The 25710-nt window shown below is 47.8% G+C and overlaps 1 protein-coding gene across 10 annotated transcripts in view; it reads right to left on the bottom strand.

The window, feature by feature from the left end:
* Positions 1–25710, bottom strand: part of EYA3 (EYA transcriptional coactivator and phosphatase 3) — a 970709-nt gene that overhangs the window by 618802 nt on the left and 326197 nt on the right. For all 10 annotated transcript variants that reach the window (XM_085647584.1, XM_085647578.1, XM_085647577.1 and 7 more), the window contains one exon: positions 16113–16192. In XM_085647584.1, coding sequence (XP_085503710.1) covers positions 16113–16192 — 80 coding nt within the window. The remainder of the gene's footprint in view (positions 1–16112; positions 16193–25710) is intronic.

Here is a 25710-nt window from a genome sequence, read left to right as displayed (position 1 = left end):
GGAAGTCCGAAGGTACTTTAGGCATAAAAATGGGGTTAGTGCGTAGCACTACAGAGTCCTTGGTGAATTGAAGGAAAGGCAGTTTAATAGTGAAGGCTTGAATATCACTGACCCGCCTAGCTAATGTGGGAGCTAACAGCAGAGACACTTTCCATGAAACTTCAAATCTGTCCTATGAATAGGTTCAAAGGGGTGTCGCATGAGTTGTGAGAGCACAACGTTAAGATGCCTGGATGGAAGTGGACAGCAGATGGGAGGAAACATGCAAAACAATCCTTTTGAAGAACTGCTGAATGACCCTAGAGGAGTAAAGAGTTGGAACCATCCTGCTGGAATCTTGAAACAGCCGCAAAAAATACTTTAAGAGTAGAATGGGAAAGGCCTGATCTTGCCAAATGTAAAAGGAACAGCAAAATTTGTTCCGGTTTTGCATGGATTGAATGAATGTTGGCGGCTTGACACCACAGGGAAAATAGTTTCCATTTGAGCATGTATGTCTTTATTGTGGAAGGTGCTCTAGCATTGGCCAAGACTTCCCTACAGTCCGAAGGAATGTTTAAGTGAGCAAATTCAAGGTGCTCAGGCGCCAGGCCGCTAAGTGCAGAGATGCAGAATCCGGGTGGCAGATCTGTCCGTTCTGAATGGATAGAAGGTTCGGCACTGGTTGCAACTGAACGCATTCGGAGAGAAGGAGAACTTCGGTGAACCAGAACTGGCGAGGCCACCTGGGAGCTAGGAGTATTAGGCGACAAGGCTCCTTCATTTTCTGGAGAACCCTGGGAACTAACTATCGGTGGAAAAGCGTAGGCATAAATCCGCGACCAGTACATCAAAAAAGCATTCCAGCACGATCCTTTGTGGGGAAGCCAGCTTGCAAAGAATGGGCATTTGCGGTTCTGACTGGTCGCGAACAAGTCCAGATCGGGTCGACCACACTTATGAAAAATACGATCCAAAGTTGGTTGATGGAGCTCCCACTCGTAATTGGAAACTGTCGACCTGCTGAGGGAATCCGCGAGGACGTTGGAAACTCCCGGGACATGGATTGCTGTTATACTTATCCGATGTCGGATCGCCCAATCCCAAATTTGCTGGGCTTGATGAGACAGTAAAACTGATCTTGTCTTTCCTTGTTTGTTCAAGTAATGCATACTTGTCGTTTTGTTTGTTCGGATCAACACTGATGCTCCGAGAATGATGGTGCGAAAAGACTTTAGGGCCAGGAAGATAGCTAGCAACTCTAAGAGGTTGATATGCCAAGTCCATTGTTGAGTATCCCATTTGCCGCGGACGGTGAGCCCTTGCAGGTGCGCTCCCCATCCTTCTTTTTGCAAGTCCACCAGTGTAAAGCTTCACGAATCCGAGAATTGATGTGGATGTGATTGTCGAAGGTTCCCAAAACCTGCAACCACTGTTTGTTGAGCTCCTCTTGCAGAGGTCTCTTCTTGAGACGGCAGTTGGGGACCAGGGGAATGCAGGATGAAAGCATCCCCAGAAGTGACTTAAACTGCCGGACTGAAACATACTTTGAGCGCAACAGTTGGACAAGTTTGCAAAGTTTCAGTTGCCTTTCGTTTGAGACAAAGGCTTGGGTCAGCAGAGTGTCTATAGTGGCTCCCAAGAACATTCTCCTTTGTGATGGGCCGAGGTGAGACTTGTCGAAATTGACAGAGGCCCAGAGATTGGAAAAGAGACTTCTGAGTATGGGTGTTTGCAATTATGAAAGAATAAGGCAATCGTCTAAATAAGGAAAGATTTGAATTCCCTCCAGTCAAAAGTGTGCTGCCACCGGTGCTAAGACCTTGGTAAAGACACGGGGCGCGGAACGTAGTCCGAAAGGAAGGACTTTGAACTGGAAGTCACTGCCAGCCACTCTGAACCTCAAGAACTTTCTTTATCTGGGGAGAATTGGTACATGAAAATAAGCGTCTTGGAGGTAGAGGGTGGTCATGTAATACCAAGCAGTGAGGAGTTGAAGAATTTCTTGAAGAGTCAGCATCCGGAAGGATAACTTTTTTAGATATTTGTTGAGGGAGCGAAGATCTAAAATAGGGCACCATTCTCCCGATTTCTTTCTTAGAAAAAATCTGGAATAGTAGCTGGTTCCTCTTTGCAACTGAGGAACTACTTCGATCGCTCCCTTTCGTAACATCAAATTTATTTGGGGAAAAAAGCTCTGTGAGGTGAGCTGGAGGTGGTCTTTTGGGAGGAGAATTCGGAGGAAGTTTTACAAATTCTAGAACATGACCTCTGGCCACAATGTCCAAGACCCATTTGTCTGTTATAGCTGACCAGTTTGAGTAAAAATGGGAGATTCTTCCTCCAACTTTTAAAGGGGTAAGCGGTAGAGCACGTGGCAGTTGTCACTGCTTCTTAGACGTAGCACGTCCGCGGTAGGAAGACTTTCTTCTGTTTTGTGAATAAGAGGTAGTTGGTTGCTGCCTGAAGGATTGTTGACGCTGAGATGCGTAACGTTGGTTACTCCGATAGGACTGGTATTGTCTTTGCTGATTATAGCCTCCTCGACCAGAGAAGGATCCATGGCCTCAAGCGCCACGAAAAGGCGGTTTCCGAAACTGAAGAGTACCAAGAGATCTTGCTGTCTCTGTATCCTTTTTAATGGCCTGGAGGGCCTCGCCATCACTTGCCGTCAAAAGGCATATCAATTATTTTAGCCTGAACCTCCTGGTGAAATGATGTAGCTTTTAGCCAGCCCTGGCACCTGCCAGTTGTCGAAAACCCATAGACGCAACATCCACAGCCGAATCAATCTCAGTCGAGATTCGTTTACCCTTCTGAAGAATTTTTAGCGCCCCAGACTTAGAGGGCTCAGGCAACATGTCTATGTAGGGAGAAATGTCCGACCAGATCTGTCTATCATATCAACCTAAGATAGCCAGTGAATTAGCTGCACGGACGGTCGTTGCTGCCATGGTTAAAACTTTCTTTCCAATAGCGTCCAGACATCTCCCATCCCGATCAGGAGGAGCTGACAGCGGAGAAGAGGGCTTCTGCGCTCGTCGTTGAGCTGCTTGGGCGATAACGGAATCTGCCTTTGGCTGACCTATCAGATGCTGGCGAATTGTCTGGTGCTTTGTATTTCTTCGAGGCAGGGCAAGACCGCAGGAATAGAAGCAGGAGCTTTCATAACCTTTAGTCCTTCCTGCCAAATAAAGTCAATAATAGGAATCAACCGTATTTGCTTCCTCGGCTGATCTTTAAAATCGTAAAGGAAACAATCATCCTTCTTTGTTTCCATAGGAAGGAGGAACCGTTGTGTTGCCCTCTCCATGAGAAGATAAAAACTTCCTATGTCAACTGGAGGAGAGTCAACCGGAGCAGGAGTAGATGGAGACAGAGTTTGTATCTGGTAGTCGTCCCATTCTGTAAGGCGTGATCTGTCATCCAGTTCTCCTTCCTCCCTATCGTCATCCGTGGTGTGAGCGTCCTTAGAGTGATGCGAAGGTACCGGAGAATGTGGTCTGGGTGACCTCAATGCTGATGAAGATTGAGTAACAGGTGTAGGTGGTATAGAAGAAGCCAATTCAGATAGAGGGAAACGGCAATAATCGTCCAACATGTATTGCAGATTATTTAGAAGAGCCAAAAGCATTTGGGCCGTAGGAATTGGATCTGGAGCTGAAGGAACAGTCTCCTGGCAGAAATCATCTTCTTGATCCACATCCTGATATTTAAAGAAGAGCTCGGAAGGGTTCCTGGCAGTATGAAACCTATCACCCTCATCCAATTCTTCATCATCCTCTTCATAATCCAGCAACTGTTCAGGTAACACAAGAGGAACCTTAGAAGGGGAGGTGTGAATTGGAGAGAGAACCTCCAAAGAAGCTCCATGTCTTTGTAGAAAAGAAGGCGTTGCTGTCGATGGAGGCAACTGTGTAGACGGTACCGCAGACGATGTTGTGGGTGTAGACGAAGACCAAACCTGAAGAGCCGTGCATGAAGACAGTTGTAGCGTCGACGAGGTGGAGGACGATGAAGTGATAGTCGCCGAGACAAACCTAGATGACGAGGCGGCCGTCGACGAGGCGGCCGTCGACGAGGCAGCCGTCGACGAGGCAGCCGTCGACGAGGCAGCCGTCGACGAGGCGGCCGTCGACGAGGCGGCCGTCGACGAGGCGGCCGTCGACGAGGCGGCCGTCGACGAGGCGGCCGTCGACGAGGCGGCCGTCGACGAGGCAGCCGTCGACGAGGCAGCCGTCGACGAGGCAGCCGTCGACGAGGCAGCCGTCGACGAGGCAGCCGTCGACGAGGCAGCCGTCGACGAGGCAGCCGTCGACGAGGCAGCCGTCGACGAGGCAGCCGTCGACGAGGCAGCCGTCGACGAGGCAGCCGTCGACGAGACTTTTCGTTTTCGAAGGAACATCGACGGTAGATCTCACCTCCTTCGTCGACGAGACTGGCTCACGGAGACGGATACCAGCGTCGACGGCGAGGATGCCGATGACATTATCATCTGAGGCTTCGGCGACGAGAAAGTAGCCCGTAGGTAAATCTCGGTCAGAAACTTGTTTTGAAACCTGAGACTTCACAGTCTTTCTCGGGGGCGTAGAAGGAAGAGTTTTACTCTCAGAAGGTGGAGGAGCCTTTTTCAAAGTAGAAGGCAGCTCAGCACTCTTATAAGTGCGCTGTTTTTTGACACGTTAACCCCAGGAGAAGATAAATCATTGTCAGCTGTCCTCTACCAAGAGGAAGTAGTCCTGACACAGGCAATACTCCCACCTTCAGATGAGGGATTGTCCTGATCTTTAATATTCTGTAGCCACAGAAGTAGACGCCCTTCTCTGTCCTTCAGAGGCTTTTGTGGGAACGTTCTGCAGATCTTGCAGTCTCTCACCTGGTGGTCAGGATACAAGCAGTAAATGCACTTCTTGTGGGGTTCTACTGAAAACAGCCGGAGCTTCCCACAAGATTTACAAGGTCAAAAGAGATTTCTTTGAAGAAGACATCATAAAATTAATAATTCCTGAAGAAACCAGAGAAATACTGAGCAGAGCTCAGGGAGACTCCCTTCACACGACGTGCGGTAGAAAATCTGAGAGCCTGAGCCTCTGAGAACATTCTGGAGGGTGCTGTCGCCTGATTGGCTTTAGTCTGGACTATATATAATGACTTGGACGAATCATGAAAGTGGAGGATTTTTTCCTTTTGATTTCTGGCTACTTTACTTCCTGGTTTTAGGTTACCTATGATATGGTTTCTATATGCATGTATATTGCTATTTTTATGTACCGTGGGACTCCCACTCCGACGACGGGGAATGATTCAGGCATGTGAATCTATGAAAGATACCCCAATACTGGAGAACATCGATGCTTCCTGGAGGCCACGATCAGACTCGCAGATCACCCCAGGCAATGGCAGCTCCACTCTCTGCACTAGGGCCTTTTCAGAATTAGTAGAGTTGATATTCAACTTCTTGCACTAGCTTGAGTCTATTCTTTTTTTTAAATTTGTTGAGGCACCTCAAGAGCATATTTTGAATAAGGACTAGGGGCAAACACTGAAGATTTGTCCTCATTTGAAAGTTATCACACTATTAAATAGAGTTGGATCTAGGGTCACCCTGCTTTGCAATTACTCCCTCAAACATCTATGTTCATCATCAATCAATCAGTAGATTTGTAGAGCGCTTCTTACCACCAGTCAGGGTATACAGGAACTGGTAGGGTCCAGTTGATTAGACAAATAGCCAGGTCTTCAGGGATGTTTGGAACTGTGGAAGTGATGGGGAAGTCCATAGAGGATAGGCTAGCTTGTTCCAGGTCTTTCCTGATACGTAGGAGAAGGAGTGGCCTCCACATCTGCTATGTCGAATGCAGAGGGTGAGGGTTAGAAAAAGGGACATGGAGCAGAGGTGTCTGGTGGGCTGATGATAGTTCAGGTGGTGACTCGAGTAGGGGGGTCAGCAGTTGTGCAGGGCCTTGTAAGCATGGGTCAGGAGCTTGAACTTGCATCTTTTCTGTACAGGGAGCCAGTGGAGGTCCCTGAGGTAAGGGGTCATGTGGGTTCGTCTGGGAAGATCCAGGATAAGTCTGACTGCTATGTTCTGTATGGTCTGTAGTCGGAGGAGGTGAGCTGCGATCCCAGAGTAGAGAGCATTGCCATAGTCCAGTCAGCTGGAGAGAAGGGCCTGGGTAATGGTGCGTCTTGAGCTTTGGGGTAGCCATTTGAATATCTTATGAAGCATGTGGAGGATAAAGAAGTAGGAGGAGGAAAATTAGTTGACTGGAATTGTCATGGTTAATTTGTTGTCCAGAATGATGCCTAGGTTCTTAGTGTGGTCAGTGGGGGTAGCAGTAGGTCAGTGTTCTGATTAACACCAGGATGAGTCCCATGGGGATCTTTGGTTTCCGAAAATCAGTACCTTCGTCTTGTTGGTATTGAACTTCAGGCAGTTGAATTTCATTCAGTTGGCAATATCGGTTATGAAGTTGGTATTGGTGGTTTCTTCTGAGAGGGAGAGGGTGAGTTTTGTGTTGACAGCGTAAGATATGATGTTGAGTCCATGGGTTTTAGCAATGCTGGCCAGAGGTGTCATAAGTGTTGAAGAGGGTGGGGGTTGAGTGAGGATCCTGGGGGTACTCCACAGATGGTTTCCTTGGGTTCATAGGTGAAGGAGGGGAGAAGGCAGACATTTTGTATTCTTCCAGTGAGGAAAGGTGCAATCCATCTGAGAGTGGCCCCGTGGATGCCTATGTTGAGCTGCCTTGTGATGAGTGTGTGGTGGGAGACCATATCAAAGACTGCCAGGAGGAACAGAGCTGCAGTCTCTCCTTGGTCCGAGTAGGACACTGATGTCTTCAGTAGCCGCGATGATGGCTGTCTGTGCTGTGGTTGGTGCGGAATCAGGATTGGGAGGATTAAAGTAGGAGGTTCTGTTACAGATGTGAGGAGAGTTGCTGGTTGATGACTTTCTAATACAATGGCCGAGAGCAGGAAGAATGATTTTAAAGATGTTGCGCTCGCTGCGGTTTGCCTATGGTTTCTTTAATAGGGCGTTAACTTCTGCGTGCTTCCAGTCCTTGGGAAAGGTGGTCATGGCAATTGAAATGTTGAACGAGGTGGCGAGTATGTGGCTGATTCTGGCTTCGCCCAGGTTGAAGATGTGGTGAGTGTATGGGTTGGTTGGGGCCCCTAAAAGAACTGAGTTAATGATGGAGGCGCGGTCATGTGGGGTGAGCTGGCTCCTTTCAGTTAGTCGGATGTCTATGGTTGGGTTTGAAGTTTCTGTAGATGTTGGCGATCTTGTCGTGGACTAAGTTTGCAAGGTTGAAGTAGAGTTCCTGTAAGGAGGTAATGTTAGTTGCAGCTGAGGGGTGGTCAATTATTTGACTGTTACAGAGTTCTTTGCTGTTATTGGAGCTTGATTTGTTGCATGAGGTTAAGGCATTTTTCTTTGATTCTCTCAACTGTTTATGGTAGTGTTTGAGGGTTGGCTTGAAAGCGGTCTGGTCAGTCGTGTCCTTGCTGGTACACCATCTCCTTTTCAGTTGTTTACAGTGCCATTCTCCAGTTCTGAGGTATTCAGTGTACCAGCTAGCCCGCTTGGTGGACCTTCTGTGGGTGTTCTTGCCAATGGGAGCAACGCTGTTGGCACAGTTGTAGATCCAATTGTTGAAGTTTCTGATAGTCTTGTTTAAGTTGTTGGAGAAGATAGGGTGGATGGTGTTGATGGCATTGATCCATGTGTCCTTTGAGACATTTGCTCCAGCTGTGGGTGGGGGGGCATTGGGTAGACGGGGGGTCCATGAGATGGTGATATTGAGGTGGATGATGGAGTGGTCAGGGCCAGTGGGTTAGTTCTGTGGTGTGGCTGTTCCAGATGCGATTGCGGAGGTGAAGATGAGATCTAGCATGTGGCCTGCAGTGTGCTTGGGAACGTGGACAAGTTGGGTGGGTCAGATATTGTTCATGCTGTCAAGGAGGTTGGTATTGTTAATATCATTGTGGTCATCGATATGGAATTTGAGGTTGATAGGGAAAATATAGTTGTTGGGATCTACGGCGAGGGGGGTTATGAAATCAGCGATGACGGTGCAGAAGGCTGAACGTGGTCTTAGAGGACAGTAGGCGAGGGTGCCCCTAATGAAGGTTTTGCTATCTGTTTGGAGTCGGAAGTTGAGGTGTTCCGTAGCTGGGATGTCGTCATTTGTGGTGGTGCATTGGATAGATTCCTTGTGTTTGATGGTGATCCCTTCCGTAAGGCTTTCTGATGTTGCTGTGGTCAGTGAACTTGTATCCTTTGGGTATTGCGGTGGCTATGTCAGGCACGGAAGTGGGGTTGAGCCAAGCCTCAGTAAGGAAGAGGCCATCAGGTGCAAGGGTGGAGATGAGGTCCCAAATCTCAGTGGTGTTTGCATAGTGAGTATGTTGTGAAGGGCGCATGAGAGTTGGTGTTGTTCAGGTGAAGTCTGTGGTGGGTTCGGGGTAGGGTTGGTTTCTGTACTGCGGCCGGTGAAGTGGCAGAGGGTTCAGGTGAAAGGTCCTACTATGGAGCGTGGTTTGGCAGGGTGACCGTGTTTGTTGGGGTGCTGAGGGTGTAGAGCTCAGCTATTGTGTATCTGCAGGAGGGCCAGGGTCGTAGTACTGGGCGAAGTCCAGGCACAGACAGGCTTGGCTTTGCTGTGCATTCGGTGCGACCTGCAATAGGTAGGTCCTGGGGTGGCTGGGGTTTCTATTGGCAGGAAAAACAGGGAGCAGGAAAATCCAGGAGGAAAAACCCGGGCAGGGAGGTTTCACTGGATCAGGAAGGAACAAGCAGAAACTGAAGTCCACAGACAAGAGGCAGGTTAGTATAGTTGCGCTGCGGCCTGCATTAAATGGGTGGGCAGGGCTTCTGTTGGTGGGAAGAATGGTTTAGGAAGCATTTTGCAAAGTGACCCCATATTTAAATTCAATTAAAGTATGCTACAGTGGCTAAAGACCCTTCACATGAATTTCTTTTTGGACACATCATTTCTTTTCAATCTTTCACTCTTCCTTTCGTCAACAGTTGCACGTTCCTGCATGAATATGTTGGCTTAAAAAATATTTGTATTGTTAAATATAAGGAAATAATAAAAACACTTACAAATATTTATTTATTGCCTAGAAAAATGAAGCTCAGTAGACAACCTTATACAACTACATTCAAAGACACAACTTCAAAATATTTTCAAATCGTTAACATCGTAAATTAGACAATAAGGCTATTTTACAACAGTCACAATTTTAGGATTGCACAAATTTCACAGACTTGGAACAATTTAAATATACGATACTAACAAATGGAAACCAATGTTTTTGGCAAGTCGTTTTTTTTAAAATGCAGCACTTCAGTAGTGTACAGCGGCCTGTTCTACAATTCTGTTTAGAGTAGGGTCTTAATAGCTCTTTATGAACAACTCTAAATACAATGATAATAACCAGTATTTCTATAGCACTTCCTGACTGTCTACGGCTTTATAGCTTTACAATTGCCTAGCGTTGCCCCCTTGAAAGCCTGTTTTCCTCCTTAGAATGATGAAATCCTGAGTTGACCCAAATAGGATTCGTACCTGTAAGGTCTGCGACGCTCAGGTTTCTATAACCGAGGCATTAGGACATGGAAATAAGCACACAGGCAAACTCATTCTGCACTGGCAATCGCAAGGCAGAAATATACGTAATTTAAACTCACTTCCATTTTAAAATCTCTGTCCTTAGAAAACTACAGGGAGTAGTTTTTAAAAATGCTTTTTTTTTTAACCACCCAGCTATGTGCACCTTAAGTACATCCCTACTAGGATCACAAAGAGACTTCGGAACACAAATTTGTGAGGAGCCAGGTGATGTCAGTTAAAAAGTACGACACCTTTTTTGGTTTGTAGAATCTACCTTCATGTCACACCTGGGCTCTTGCTCTCCTCTCCAAACAGAAGTCGTGCTAGCACTGTGGGGGGAAACCAAGCTAACAGTGGTGGAGGTGTGCAATACCAGTAAGCCCTGGAATGTCTATTTTACAAATTCAGGACGGCTACCAATTCTGTAACTGTTCTTTATACGTAGACTAAACAACCGACAGGACTGAGGAATGCACCGAGCCCAAACCTTAGACTACACACGCTTGTGATAAAATCTTTCCAACAAATGATTCTAACTAGTTTTCAATTTAACAGGAAGCAGAATATTGAGAGGTTGTGACCTTATATTCCCGAATCCCTGCCTTTCATTAATACAATCTTCAGGACTGCGGAGTACATTATAGGTGACGCACAACTTAGAAAAAAAAAACTATATGAATTAATTCATTGTCAAAGCTTGCTCCACAAGCTATTTTGAGGCCCCAAATCCAGCAGCTAAGCGTCTGGATGTTTTCTTTGAGCTCTTTTCGTTAGGCATGCCTGCGAATTCACATAGGCAGATTGGGGCTGCCTTCCAATACATCCCGTGATGCCCAAGATGATGACGTATGAAGTGGGACGAGCAGAACTAAATCAATAAGATTAATAGTGTCCGCTATTGCTACTAGAAATAATTATGTCAAGGCAGCACTAATTAATCAAACCCATTGGGAACAGAAGAGGCTGAAAATGAAATTTCAAGCTCAATCAAAAGGGTAAAGGTTTACCCAACAAGTCACACCACAGGCAATGGTCTCCGTAGGTGAGCAGGTAATAAATCAAAACAATGGTACCGGATAGGAGAATAAAGTCAATTAGTTGAGAAATGCAGTAAAATTCTTCATAATCGTTTGGAGAATGTTTGATTTAATTTATAATTTAAAAAGTGCAGCAATTACCCTAAGGCATCAAGGCGCTAGAGACCGGCCGTCCAAAAACAGGAAGGAAGGGGAAAGGAAACTCCAGATCAATGCTAGACCGAGAAAAGCCAGGTCTTGAGAGCTTTTCTGAAAGGGAGCAGCAGGGGAATAGACCTAAGTGCAAGGGGAAGGGAATTTCAAAGCTTGCTTGCTACCACAGGGAATGCTCTGTCCCCCTCACTTCCTCTTCTGCGTTCTTGGTACAACCAGTTGCATTTGGAGCGAATAACGCAAGGGTCTGCTGGGGAAATGCCAATTGAACATGGTCTTTAACCTTGACGGGTAGGGAGCAAGCAGTGATTTGTGAACCATACAAAGTGATTTAAAACTAATGCGTTTTTCAATAGGGAGCCAGTGCAGGAACTCCAGTCCCTTACTAGTGGATTGTTTCCTAGGAATGTCCAGAACGAGTCTTGCCTGTGCGTTCTGCAGCACCTGGAGTTTGTACTGCATGCTCTTGTTGGCGGGCGCTTCACTCCTCAGCAGCATGGGGAAATACCTACACCGGGCTTCCCTCTAAATACCTCGCAGCACAGCGCTGTACGGCCTCCACGCACCCCTCGTCCTGGAGCTTTTACCTGGGCCAGGGAAAGTGCTCACCAGCACTGTATCTCTCCCCTCCAGGGGAGACAGGAAGCAAGGCACAGGCAGGCCAGCACACCGGATCCCCAGTGACGGTACCTCCTGGCGTCCAGCTGACTGCCGGCTGCAAGCCTAAGCACAAGAAAAGCACAACTTTTCATGGGGTCACAGCCCCGGTATATATATATACCACATTTCTCTTTGTCTGCCCTGGCACAAGGCTTGGGGGAACCAGTCTCAACTGGTTCTGGGGGGTATTGGAGCACTTTGTTTACAGGGCTCCTCATCCGGTGGGGGCTCGGTCATTAGACACCACAGGGGGCGGAGCCAGCATTCACCTAGGCAGGCACAGACCTTTTCAGGGTCAGGGGACTACTCCTCCCACTACTCCAAATGCAGATCCCCTATTCAGCCTAGCGCTGACTCACCCTGCCCTCCCTGAAGCCACACACACACTTCACCAGCCCATCACTCTAGAGCCAGACATGCAATCCACATCAGGCAGGCAGACACATAGCACACAGAAATGCCAACTTCTAAAAGTGGCATTTTCTAAAATAGTGATAATAAATCTGCGCACACTATTGCACAGCATTTATTATTACTATTCCAAACATATAAACGTGAGCACGCTGCTCCTCCCGCATTAAGAATAACCACTGCAACACTTATCAGGGAATCCCCAATGCATTCCTATGAGAGGGCAGCATGACAGCAGTGAGAAACCAAAATGGCTGTTTGTCACTACCAGGACATGTCACGCACTTAAGGTACATGTCCTAACTTTTACCTACAATGCACCCTGGCCATAGGGCTAGCTAGGGCCTACCCTAGGGGTGACTGACATGCAGTAAAAGGGGGAAGTCACAGACGTGGCACACACTTAGGTGTCACGTCACAGTGACAGTAACACTGCGCGCACAGGCCCTGCAAAGGCCTGAGACAGGTTTGAAAGGCTACTTTGGTGGGTGGCGCAATCAGTGCTGCAAGCCCACCAGTAGCATTTCATTTACTGGCCCTGGGTATCTGAGATACCACTTTACAAGGGACTGACACGTAAATTAAATATGCCAAACAGGTGTAGAACAATCTTACCATGTTTACCACAGAGAGCACACGCACTTTACACTGGACAGCAGTGCTAAAGTGAGAAGAGTCCAAGAACCACCAACACCATGTCAGAAAAAAGGCTAGGAGGAAGGCAAAAAGTTCAGGGATGACCCTGCAAAAAGGGCCAAGTCCAACATTACCCACCAATACTCACAAATCATTCCCTTTCGGAGGCTAGGTCACTTGAACGTGAGGTAGAAAGTCTTTTTACTTAATTTAATCAATGCTGTGTCACTCCCAAAACAAATACGACACATGATTTTAATAAGGATTTGAAGACAGGCGCCATATTTCTGATGGAAACTTGGGTTAATGTGTGTTCTGCACCGGACATTGCAGAGGCTATACTAACTGGACATTTCACCTCTCATCAAAACGGTCAGACAGAAATGGTGGGGGTCTCGCTATTATTTTTAAATAAACTTTTACTTGCACATCACCAATATTTCAAATGCTGAGGCTTTAGGGTCTTCACCACAAGGCTGACCCTGAAAGATTACTTATCTGGGTCATTTTAATTCAATTAAGTTTTATTCAATTTCTCATTAATCATAAAAGCATAAAATGCTATACATAAAATAATCTAAAATTCATAAGACATTTGTACAGAAGTCAGATTACAATCGTCTAATGCAGATAGTAAAGCAGATAAAAGGTAAACTACTCAAGAACAGGGTTATAAGTTCAGTGTCTTCCTGCAACTAATCACAGCCCATAGAAAACGTGACATAGTGCTACCAATATAAAGAGTAGGTAACGTTAGTAAAAAGATATGCAGGTCGACGTTGTACAAACCTTTGGTATTAAACGCTTTATCGGAGTCTACAAACTCACTGGTTACTCAACCTTTGTCTAAACTGGTGGAGTTTTTAATCTCCTCAGATTATTAAAGCCTTAAATTTTATGATTTTAGGGGACTTTAACTACCATGTTAATGATCTGTCAGATAGTACGGTGAAACGATTTTTGGAAATCCTCATCTCCTTTAATTCAACTCAAGAGTTTACTCATGCCATCCATATAGCAAGTCACACGTTCGATCTGATTTTCCCCAACCTTGAAAACCTTAGTAGGGAAACTCCACTACTTCTGATCTGGTCAGATCACCTGGCGCTGCCTTTTCCTGTTCATATACCGTGATCAATAGCAACAGTAAAATCATTCACCCTTGAGAGTTTGGCAGAAGGTCAAAGAAGCTGAATTTCATTCTGTTTTAACGGTCAAGTGGCCATCTGACTGGCGCAGTGGAGGCAGATATCGCCGGCCAAAAGTGAATTACCTCTGCTCTTAATGATTTAAACCCTTTGAAAAGGAAAATAAATCACTCAGAGTTCGGCCAGTCCTTTATTTAATAAGGATCTATTGTCCTTAAAAAGAAAATGCCACCAATCAGAAAGAAAATGGAGAACTACCTAAGGCGATAGAGAGACCACATGTTGCCCTAAATGCAAATAAAAAATATCACAAAAAGTAAATTTACAAAATCCATCTTTTGTGACATGTTCAAGGCAGCTACATATTCCTCTAGAGAGGCATTTGCCATAGTGAAATATATGACTCATCCAGCCACAATAAGTCAGAACATTACTTTTCTGTGGCTGACAAATTAGCTTTTTTTCAAAGGTAAAATACTTTGTATTCACAACTCTTGTTCCCACTAATGGGTCTACTCCCAAGTCAACAGCAGATTTTGGTCGACAGCTAGGCCACTCTTGGGAAGTTTGCACCCATCTCCTCTCAAGAAATGCTAAATTTTATGGAAAGGTGTAAATGTGGACCTCCTAATGATGCCTGTCTGCTGTCAATTCTTAATCTTGGAGCTGCAACTGTTGCTCCTATCCTTTGTGATAAACTCCTCTTTTAATTCTGCTATCATACCAAGTTCTTGGAAACAAGCTCAGGTTACAACTATTTTGAAGACGAATAATGTGGACCCTAACATGCCTGTCAACTACAGACAGATCTCATGGTTAACAGGCACAGTGAGGAGGCAAATGCATTTTATTCAACAGTTCTGCTCATATTTGAAAACTAGTGACATCCACTATGCTTCTCAGTTTATGCTGCCCATAGCACAGGATCTATATTTCTCACTGTGTCAGAACATCAGAGAAATATTTTGAATAGTGGAGAACCAGCTACCCATATCTTTTTGGACTTGTTGACATTGGACACCATATCATATTCCATTCTTAATAATAAGATAGCAGTGATAGGTATCAGTGGTCCAGCTCTTGCTTGGATCCCTTATTTTCTTGCAAACAGATCCCAAACTAACCGTCCCTCCCCTTCTCCTGGAGTCCAGTTCTATTGAATTGTGGGGTGCCACAGGGATCATTCTTGAGCCCTATATATATATATATATTATATATATATATATATATATATATATGACTCGAACTCCTCTTACGTTAGTCCAGAAGAAGCGTAGACCACAAAGATTTGGCGGTTAAATAATTTATTATTTCCTCAGCAAAGCGATGGAACAGCCATTACGCGTTTCAGAACCTCTCAGGCCACTTTAACTAGTAGATTTCAGTTTAAAGTGTTTTATTTCATTCGAACGATACTTAACTGATTGTCTCATTAGCTAGTGAGAAAGACTCTTGCCAACTTATAAGTTAAAGCAATGTCTAATATCAGTTTCATCTTGGATGAATGACAATTGCGTGAAACTTAACTCAGAAGACAGATAGTCATTATAGGGAAAAATCAACAAACGTGGAATGATCTCTGGTGGCCTTCCGAACTTGGCCTACTCTCCCATCTGAGCTGAGATGGTGAGGACAGATTTTACAATCCCTTCCCTTTTAAGCATCAAATTAATGCAGTAACAGCGTTATGCTTTAGAATAATAAAATCTCAGAAGGTCTAAGCTTTCTTCCACAGGCAGCAAAGAAAAGTGTGGTTAATGCTCTCATTACGTCCAAACAAGACTATTCAAACATGATCTATGTGGGTATTCACAGAAACCTCATCAGGGAACTTCAGTTGGTACAAAACTCTGTGGGATAACTTATTTAATCTTCCTAGAGACTGTTCTATCACTTCTGAAACCAGTGACACTCATGGGTTGCCAACTGGAAAAAGTATTCAATGTAGAGCTATGCATAAACCTGGACCTTGAATGCTGCAGATGATGTTTACAGTACTCTTCTACTAGAGCTCAGCAATTATTGAATACTACAGAGTTAGGATCTAAGCTATAGAACCAACTTGTTATGAAAATCGTCTTGAGATTCTTGAAAGATCTTACAACCAAGCTCTTTTTAGCCCCTTAAAAGTTGTTAGGATTCACCTCACTTATATTGCTGTCTGAGGTTCTCAGTGCCTAAAAGCTCTTTTTTATGATCAGTTGCGCTTTGTTATAAATCCTATTCACATCAAGTTTTAATCTGCATGAGGGTTTGAGCTTTAAGCTAATGAAAACAGCTATCAACTTTTATGCTGCTACACTTGGTTCTGAGCGCATTATTTTCAAAGTTACAGTTGTGATATTTGTGCACTAATGAATCTTTATTATGGTCATTCTGAAATAAAGAAAATGGCAGAATTGTATGGCTCTTACAAATCAATGCATATTTTGTAGGATATAAAACCAGCACACAATAGTACTTACTTTCACTAGCTATTGCATGGTTGGGACCAAGCCGTGAAGTCTCTGGTTTCTGGCTGCTAATGTCACGGTCGGTCACCTGACTGGGAGAGGAAACAAGACTACATAAAACATTTTTTCTTCAACGTATTGCTACCCACACTAACGTCAGACTTACAAAAGCATGAACAAGTGGCAAGACAGGTCTGCTTTTCCCGAAAGCAAATTCATTATTTGAAGGAGCAGCAAGCACTTTATTAAGCACATTTGTACTGAAACAGGAACATCTCTATTATGAACAAAATTGTGAATTTAGTCTAATTGAAACAAATTCAGAGAAACCAGGACATGGAGTACTCGAGACAGTACTATTGGAGTGCAAAGGTTATTGTTTTACAGCTTTGCAATTATCGTGCCTTGTTGTGCGGCACATAAATTGATCTTGATTTTAACCCCCTCACCTTTAGAGACATCAAATACCTTTGGGACTCAAGCCTCAATTTCGAAAAGTGACTTCCTTCCGGATTGCCCTCAGAACACAAACCCGATGAACAAAAGCCTCGTTAATGGAAAATCACGAGGGTTCAAGCTCAAACAATTCACTACTTAATTACTAGCCATAAAATAAATATTTGGCTTGTAACAGGAATAGCTGTCTAATTTCAGTAAGCCATTTATGCTTACCATAAGCCCTGAAGGCTATAGGATTGTAAGCACTGATCATGCCGCTCAGAAATGCTGGCAGTGTGTCAGGAGGGTAAAGGGCTGAGTGGCAATAACGAACAAGTTACTTACCTTCGGTAACGATGTATCTGTAAGAAACATTAGTTAGTTAGATTCCTCACCTTAGAATATCCCCAGGCGTCAGACTGGATCCGGAAGATTTTTCGTCAGCAATACCCCTTGCGCGTCGCTAGGCGTCGTCTGCGGCTCCGCGTCCGTCGTCGGCGTCGTGCGCCGGAATGACGTCGGAGTACTTAGACGCCGCCCTCGCGCGCTGACGTCAGTTCTTGTACATAGCTTTCAGCGCCAGGAACGCAGAGCCATGCAAAGACCGACACTGGTGCCAAAAATAAAATCTAGGGGCCTGAAAAGGATAACCTTAACCCTAGATGTCAGTTCGCAGAACGGGGAGGATGGGTGGGTCGGTGAGGAATCTAACTAATGTTTCTTACAGATACATCGTTACCGAAGGTAAGTAACTTGTTCATCTGAAAGAAACACGTTAGTTAGATTCCTCACCTTAGAATAGATACCCAAGCAATACCATCCCCGGTGGTGGGTCTGCGAACCAAGATCACACCAGAAAGTCCTGGAGGACAGAACGGCCAAAGAAGCCATCCCTCCGGACTTGGCTGTCAAGGCAATAATGCCTGGCAAACGTGTGTAGCGAAGCCCACGTCGCCGCCTGACAGATGTCCTGCAAAGGGACACCCCGTCCCAAAGCAGTAGTAGCCGCTGTGGCCCGAGTGGAGTGGGCGCGCAGCCCAACAGGAGGGTCCTTTTTTGCCAAGGAGTAACAAATTTTGATGCACAAAACGACCCACCGAGAGATGGTCCGTTTGTGCACCGCTTTCCCCTTCTTAGCACCCACGTACCCAACAAAAAGTTGGTCGTCCACCCGGAACTGCTTTGTGCGGTCCAGATAAAAGGAGAGCGCACGTTTTGGGTCCAGACGGTGGAGCCTCTCTTCCTCTTTGGAAGGATGCGGAGGCGGAAAGAAGGTGGGCAAGGTGACAGACTGCCCAAGATGAAATGGAGTCACCACTTTCGGAAGAAAGGAGGGACGAGGCCGAAGGACCACCTTGTCCGGATGAACAGACAGAAAAGGAGGCTTTGAAGATAAAGCCTGGAGCTCACTCACCCGTCTAGCCGAGGTGATGGCTACCAGAAAAGCAGTCTTAAGAGTCAGAAGACGAAGAGGACAATTGTGAAGAGGCTCGAAGGGAGCGCACATCAGGAATGTCAAGACAAGATTCAAGTCCCACTGAGGCATTACAAAAGGGACAGGAGGGAACGTGTGAGTAATGCCTTTTAGAAAGCGTGTAACTACAGGGGACTTGAAAAGAGAAGGCTGATCAGGAAGCCGTAAGAAGGCAGAGATGGCAGCAAGATAACCTTTCAGGGTGCCTAGGGCAGAGCCCTGCCGGGCCAAAGAAAGAAGAAAGAGGAGAACCTCAGAAAGAGGGGCGGAAAGGGGATCCACAGCCTTTGCTGTGCACCATGCCACAAATTTGTTCCACCGGCAGGCGTATACCGTCTTTGTGGAGGGACGCCTATCTGCCAGAATGATATCACAGACTTCAGGAGGCAAGTCAAATGGCATCAACTGCCGCCGCTCAATCTCCACGCATGGAGGTGGAGGCTGGACAGGTTCGGGTGGAGGACCGTCCCCTGCTGCTGCGACAGAAGATCCTCCCGAAGGGGCAGACGTATCGGAGGATCGGTCAACATACTGAGTAGCTCGGGATACCAGTACCTTCGTGCCCAATCCGGAGCCACCAAGATGACTTGGGCCCGGTCGTGCCTGATCTTCTTCAGCACTCTGGGCAGAAGTGGTATAGGCGGAAAGGCGTACAACAGACCGCAACTCCACTCGTGCCGAAAAGCGTCGCCGAGCGAGTGCCGCCTTGGAAATTCCAACGCGCAGAACTGCTGACATTGCGCGTTCTCTTCGGTGGCGAATAGATCTAACCAAGGCTCTCCCCACTGCTGAAAGAGACCTTGCGCCACTTCGGAGTTCAGACGCCATTCGTGATCCATCATGCACCGGCGGCTGAGTTCGTCTGCTCTGGCGTTCAGAGAGCCCGCCAGATGTTGAACCACTAGGGTGACGCCCTGGTGTTCCAGCCACGTACAGAGGCGCAGAGCCTCCTGACAAAGGGTCCACGACCCCACCCCGCCCTGTTTGTTGCAATACCACATGGCGGTGGTGTTGTCCGTGAACACCTGCACGACACTTCCCCTGACAGAGGGAAGGAAGGCTTTCAGTGCAAGTCGGATCGCTCTTAACTCCAACAAGTTGATGTGGAGACGAGACTCCGCCGGAGACCAGAGGCCTCTGATCTCCGCCTCTCCCATATGGCCACCCCATCCCAGGAGGGACGCATCCGTCACTACGACATGCTCTGGTTGGGGAAGGGAGAGGCTCTTGCCCTTGACCCAATCGCGGTCCGTGAGCCACCACTGCAACTGCTGTGCAGTGCCCTCCGAGATCAAGACATGGTCGGACAGGTTGCCGTGATGCTGGGCCCACTGAAACTTCAGGTCCCACTGCAGAGCCCGCATGCGCCGCCTGGCGTGATGCACTAGTAGGATGCAGGAGGCCATCAGCCCCAGAAGCCGCACACTAGCCTGACCGAAACCCAGGATAGAGGCCGAAAGATGGGAATCAGGGCCTGTATATCCCGGACCCGCTGTTCCGGTGGATGGACCCGGAACTGCGCCGAATCGAGAACCGCTCCGATGAAGAGGAGCTTTTGAGAGGGACTCAGGTGTGACTTCGGCACGTTGATGGAAAACCCCAGCAAATGCAGGAGATCCGCCGTAGTCTGGAGGTGGGAGACGACTGCCTGGGGCGAGCCCGCCTTCAACAACCAGTCGTCGAGATAGGGGAAGACTGGAACCCCTGATCTGCGCAGATGAGCTGCGACCACCGCCATCACTTTCGTGAACACCCGAGGGGCACTGGTGAGGCCGAAGGGGAGCACGGTAAACTGAAAGTGCTCTTGGCCCACCGTGAACCGCAGGTAACGCCGGTGGGCCGGCAGGACGGGGATGTGGAAATATGCGTCCTGCAAGTCCAACGCTACCATCCAGTCTCCGGGGTCTAGGGCAGCTAGAACCTGAGCCAAAGTCAACATCTTGAACCTTTCCTTTCGGAGGAAGGCATTGACGTTCTGGAGGTCCAAGATAGGGCGCAGGCCCCCTTTGCCCTTCTTGGGAACCAGAAAGTAGTGGGAATAACAACCACGACCTACTTCCGGACTCGGAACGCGCTCGACGGCCCCCTTGGCCAAGAGGGCCGAAACTTCCTCGTGGAGAAGATTCAAATGAACCCCCGAGATACGGTGGTGCTGCGGTGGCATGGCTGGAGGGGTCGTCTCGAAGGGGAGGGAGTAGCCCCTTCGGACGATTTGCAGCACCCACCTGTCCGATGTGATGGACCGCCAGTGGAGCAGGTGATGGCGAACTCTGCCGCCCACTGGCGTGGAATGGGCCTGAAAGCTCGGACTAGGAAGGCTTTGAGGCAGATGCTGCCGGGGTGGATGTGGGCTGACCTAGTCGTCCTCCAGAACCGCCACGGCGGAAACCACGTCCGCGACCGCGCGCAGGTTGGTTCTGCGGCTGGTGGCTAGGCGCACGTGAGGAGGCACCCCTTCCTTGGCCACGAAAGGGGCGAAAGGCGGAAGATTGCGACCGCGGGGCCGAGAGGCCCAAGGACTTGGCCGTAGCCCGGGAGTCCTTAAAGCGGTTCAGCGCACTGTCCGCCTTCTCGCCAAACAGGCGAGTGCCATCAAAGGGCATGTCCATGAGAGTGCTCTGGACATCACCCGAAAATGACGTGGACCGCAGCCAGGCGTGACGTCTAAGCGCCACTGTGGTAGAAATGGCCCTACCCAGCGAGTCCGTGGTGTCAAGCCCACATCGGATTGCATGTCGTGCTGCATCCCTCCCATCGGCCAGAGCCTGGGTAAGTCGTGTCCGGGCCTCCTCCGGACACAGGGGCAGCACGTCCTCCACCGCATCCCACAGAGAGTGGGAATAACGGTCCAAGAGACAAGCGGTGTTCAAAGACCGCAGGCCCAAACTAAGGGAAGAGAACAGCTTCTTGCCAAACTGTTCTAGCCTCTTGGAATCCCGGTCCGGCGGGGCGGTCGGGAAAGAGGATTGGGAGGTGGAGGCCTGGATAACCAGGCTCTCAGGGGTAGGGTGTTGGGACAGAAAACTGGGGTCGCCCGGAGCAGGGCGGTGGCGCCTGGCGACGTTCCTGTCCACAGGAGGAACTGTGGAGGGCTTGGACCAGGTGCCCTGTAGAACGTCAGTGAGGGCCTCATTGAACGGCAGCAGAGGCTCAGTGGAGCTTGCTGCAGACTGAAGCACCTCAGTGAGGACGTTCGTCCTCACAGCCACGGCAGGTAGCTCGAGCCCAAGGGCTGCGGCCGCCTTGCGCAGCACCACGGAGAAAGCAGCACCCTCCTCCGAAGCCACAGTCGGAGGAGAGATGAATCCAGTGTCTGGCGAGGTATCCAGACCACTGGCCTCCCCCAGTTCATCTGCCCAGTCCTGGGACAGTTGGGCCTGAGCGGCCATAGGATCCTCGGATCCCTCCCAGTAGTCCCTATCATCCGACTCCTGGTGTAGAGGAGAAAGTAACGGAGCCGGGCGGTAGACAAAATGTGTCTCTAGCGGCGTCGATCTCGGCGTCCATCGACGTCGGACCGGCGCCGGGCCCGGAGTGGGACTGAACCGGGGCTCGACGTCGAGCGGAGTCGACGTCGGCGTCGGGGGTGGTACCGGTGTCGACACCGGCGGAGGAGGCGTGACGAGGTCGACCGGCGTCGACGGGGACTCGAGAACGGGTCCCTCGGGCGGTTGCGGCGTCGAGGCCGGAGCCGTCAACGGCGCCGGGGCCGGAGCCACCGGCAGGCAAGGCAGCCCAGTCGGGTCCGCGGGGCCCGAAGGTGCACCAGCGGGCGCCGACGGCGGAGCCAGGTTCCTCATGGCCGAGAGGAAGGCACTGACTTCCGCCGGCGTCGCGTTAGTCCCAGGGACCGGAGGGTATGGGGACGGGCGCGGCGCCTGCGGCTCCGCCGGAGCCGCGGGGGTGGAACCACCCTGACCCTCGGCCGAGTCGCGCGACCGGCGAGGGGAGTCCGAAGAGCGATGTCGCCTCTTTGACTTCTTGGAATGCTTCGACTTACCCGAAGACTTGGATCCCGACGACCGATGGTGACGTCGGCTGCGGCTCCGCGACCGATCCTTGGACCTCCTCCTGGACCGGGATCGAGAGGCGCGTGGAGCCGAGTGGCGAATCTCGAGAAGCTTACGGGACCGCTCCCGTCTAGCCTTCGAGGTCAGGGCCTTACAGTCCGAGCACGACTCCGCGTCGTGGTCGAGGCCCAAGCAGTACAGGCACCGGCGGTGATGGTCCGTAACCGACATCAGGCGGTTACAGTCAGCACAGGCTTTAAAACCAGGCATCCTACCGGCACCGGAGTCGATTGACAGGATCAAAAAGGATCAAAAAGTTAGTCAAAAATTGACTAAAGGGGTAGCTCTCCCGGATCTGCGCTTACTGGCGCAGAAAAAAGAAGAACTGACGTCAGCGCGCGAGGGCGGCGTCTAAGTACTCCGACGACGTCATTCCGGCGCACGACGCAGACGACGGACGCGGAGCCGCAGACGACGCCTAGCGACGCGCAAGGGGTATTGCTGACGAAAAATCTTCCGGATCCAGTCTGACGCCTGGGGATATTCTAAGGTGAGAAATCTAACTAACGTGTTTCTTTCAGATATGAAGTATCTGGAATTCAGTGCCATCTGGGGCAATTCATTGACTGGTACAGTTAGAGCTTTATCATCTATCAGGCTCTAGAGTATATTTACTGTATAACTGTTTGACGCTCTAGGCTTGGTCATCAAGGGATCTCAGAATGTCTTATTGCTGGGCAATTTCAACATCCCTCAGTATGAGCCAAGCCTAGGCTTTTACGCAAACTCCAGCTTTCTATAAGGGTTTCTTTCCCCGTTCAATACAATACTCTTGGTAGGGTGTTTCACAAATAACTTAAGAATTACAAATTTTAAACACTGGCCACTGATCTGGTCAGATCACCCTGTGGTAATCTTAAGGCTTAAGTGTGCTAAAGGTCCGGCTAAAACAAGAATCATCCCTGTGTTCTGTGGAGAGCAAACCCAAATCATGGTACTGAGCACTAATTTGACACCGTTTTCCTCATCCGTCAACTCCTGCGGAGAATAGCCACTTTGCTAGGACACTTAAATGCGTTGTAATACTGGGCCTAGGCAGTTTTAGTGCCTTAAAAAAGATTTCGTATCCAGTATCACATGGTGAACAGGTTCTTGCTAGCCTTGTATGTTAAATGGTCTTCAAACAACCTGAGTGAAAATAGACATGAAGTGCCTGGATGCCAACAGGAAACCTATAACCCCACTTTAAATTAGATCATCAGCCTATCAATGAGCAAAATAAACATTTTGGGAGGGAAACAAGCTATCCAAGAGACAGCGAAGTCCTTCAACTCATCATTCTGGAAGCCCCTCTGTGCTGGTCCCTTGGTGGGGCTGTGTAGAGACGTAGAGACTATTCATAAAGGCATCCTGTTGACTGTTATATTAGAGCCCCATTATGAACCTCATTCTAGATCTTAAATTACAGTGCTCCCAATTAGCGACTCTAGTCAAATCAGCAGTCCTTCCATTGAATGAAACACTCTGGTCTCACACTTTCTTGTTGCTTTAACAACTGAAAGGCTACACTTCATCATCATTTGGTTCTAGGCTGGCTGCTTGAGCGCGGGTTTTTATTGTCCCACATATCACTGACTAGGTTGACTTATTTATTCAGAGAAAGTATTTACATCCCAAATTTAAACTCGCCAAGAAAAAGCCCTTACAAAAGAACAAAGAAAACACACATTAGATCCCAGTCTTTTATCAACTGTAGGACTAATACTGGGCTCCTTGTTTAGAGAAAAATCCTCAAACTGTGATTTCTATGTAGCTACAGGTCTACTAGAACCAATATTAATATCTGTATCCCAGGAAATCAGGTTTATGTGCCAAGCATAGAACACAGGCAGCCATGGTGAACTTTACTAAACAGTCCTGCTCAGAGAGGCCGATTCTTTTCATATAGAACTTTTTGCCCTGTTAGACCTATCTTCCAAGTTTGAAATTGTGGACGATTAGACAGGTCAGACCTGTATTTTTGTGCTGCAGTCTTGTCTTAAATGTGGTCAAGTCCTTCTTGGGAGATGGAAGAAGGCAGGACCTAAAAAAGAACTTGCAACTCTAATAGCACAAGCTGCGCACCATAAGACTTCACACCACTTTCTTCTATCTTAAAATGAAAATCATTTTTTTTAATTTCATTTCATAACATGAAAGAAAATACAGCAAACTCGGATCGTCACAAAAATCAAATGGACTTCTTCAGGGCTAATTTGAAATATTCCCAATGGCATTTCGTAAAACCACCTGCTCCCTGTCTACATTTTGGACAGCTCATGTCCTCATCACATCAACGTATGGCCTATAAACTCCTTCCAATTTTGTTGTCTGAAACTGGAGTCTCTGCTTAAAAAGCCAAACCGTCATACTACTTAATCAATATGGCTTGCCTCTTTGCCGGAGACTGGTTTTGAGGACGAGCCATCATCGGTGCCCTTCTGTTTGGACCTGTGAGGCTCTTTCTCCCTTCCTTCCTTTTCCCTCCACCGCTGAGGCTTTCGATGGTGGAGCGGATTTGGAGTTTTTCGACTCCGCTATCTTAGTTTTGGCACCAGGGCCCGGAGTTGTTACCTGGCGCTTCGGACTTACCTGTGCGGGTCTCTTATGGGTTCTTGCCTTCTCAGAGTCAGAGAATACTGCTTCTGCCTATTCAGTGCCCTCCAAAGTCTCCTGGTTACTGGAGAGTTGTTGTATAGAATCAGCCCCCTGAGACTGGGCCATGGCTTAGTAGTCCCACCTCTGTTTCGGTCTTGATTTTAGAGTCTTAGTCTGGAACTCTGTGTAGACTTTGCAGGTTTCCGCTCTGTGTTCTTCCTGCAGACAGAGGCTGCAGACTTCATGGATATCTTTCTTGGCAAATTTGTAGTGGCACTTCAGACAGAAACAGAAAGGGGTGTGTTCCAAACAATCTCTACATTTTTCATAATACATGGTTGGTGTCTCACTTGTCTTTCTGAGGGAAAAAAGGGTAAAAGAAAGTGCGTTTTCGATGTTCTTCCTCGGCGTTAGTTGTTCTTTATCTTCTTGCGTCTTCTTTTCAGCACTTTCTCAGTCGAGAAAATTTTTTTTTCTCCTCTGTAGACTCGGTCAATAATTAAAAAAAAAAAAAAAAAAAGTAATAAAGGAAGGACAAAGACAGCATTCAGACCCAACCAACCTGCTTGTTCTTGGTGTGGTACAAACAGCATTCGTACTAAGATGATCTCCAGACTCTTACAAGAATTCCTGCTCTAATAAGCACATGAAGGCAAAAGAGGCTGAGTGTATTTCGATCTAATTCTGAATGTTTAACAGCATGTGCTGGCTTACCTCTCAGCTACTGTAACAAAAATACTAAAGTCTCTAATGCAAGTGACTCCAACCAGTCGATTGAGTAACTCACAACGTTGAGTTCATTTTTAAATAAGCACAAGGTTATATTTTCCTTTTAAAGGTAATAGAAGGCTGTGATTATTATAAGTGAACAACTGAAGCACTGAGGTATTTAACTCTATTGTGTAGTTTCTAGGACCCCCCCCCCCCCCAGGACCTGTACGTTTTGGATGACCTAAACTGAGGGCTTGGTGTATGGACTGACTCTAAACACCCCCACAGGATGTGTCAGCGGTTAGACCAGCTAGCTCTACAGTGCCACTACCACCACCCT

The sequence above is a fragment of the Triturus cristatus genome, chromosome 3_2, assembly GCF_964204655.1.
Source record: "Triturus cristatus chromosome 3_2, aTriCri1.1, whole genome shotgun sequence".
In the NCBI taxonomy this organism is placed as follows: Eukaryota; Metazoa; Chordata; class Amphibia; order Caudata; family Salamandridae; genus Triturus; species Triturus cristatus.
The sequence above is the reverse complement of the archived record's forward strand: the minus strand, read 5'-3'. Positions and strand labels throughout refer to the sequence as shown.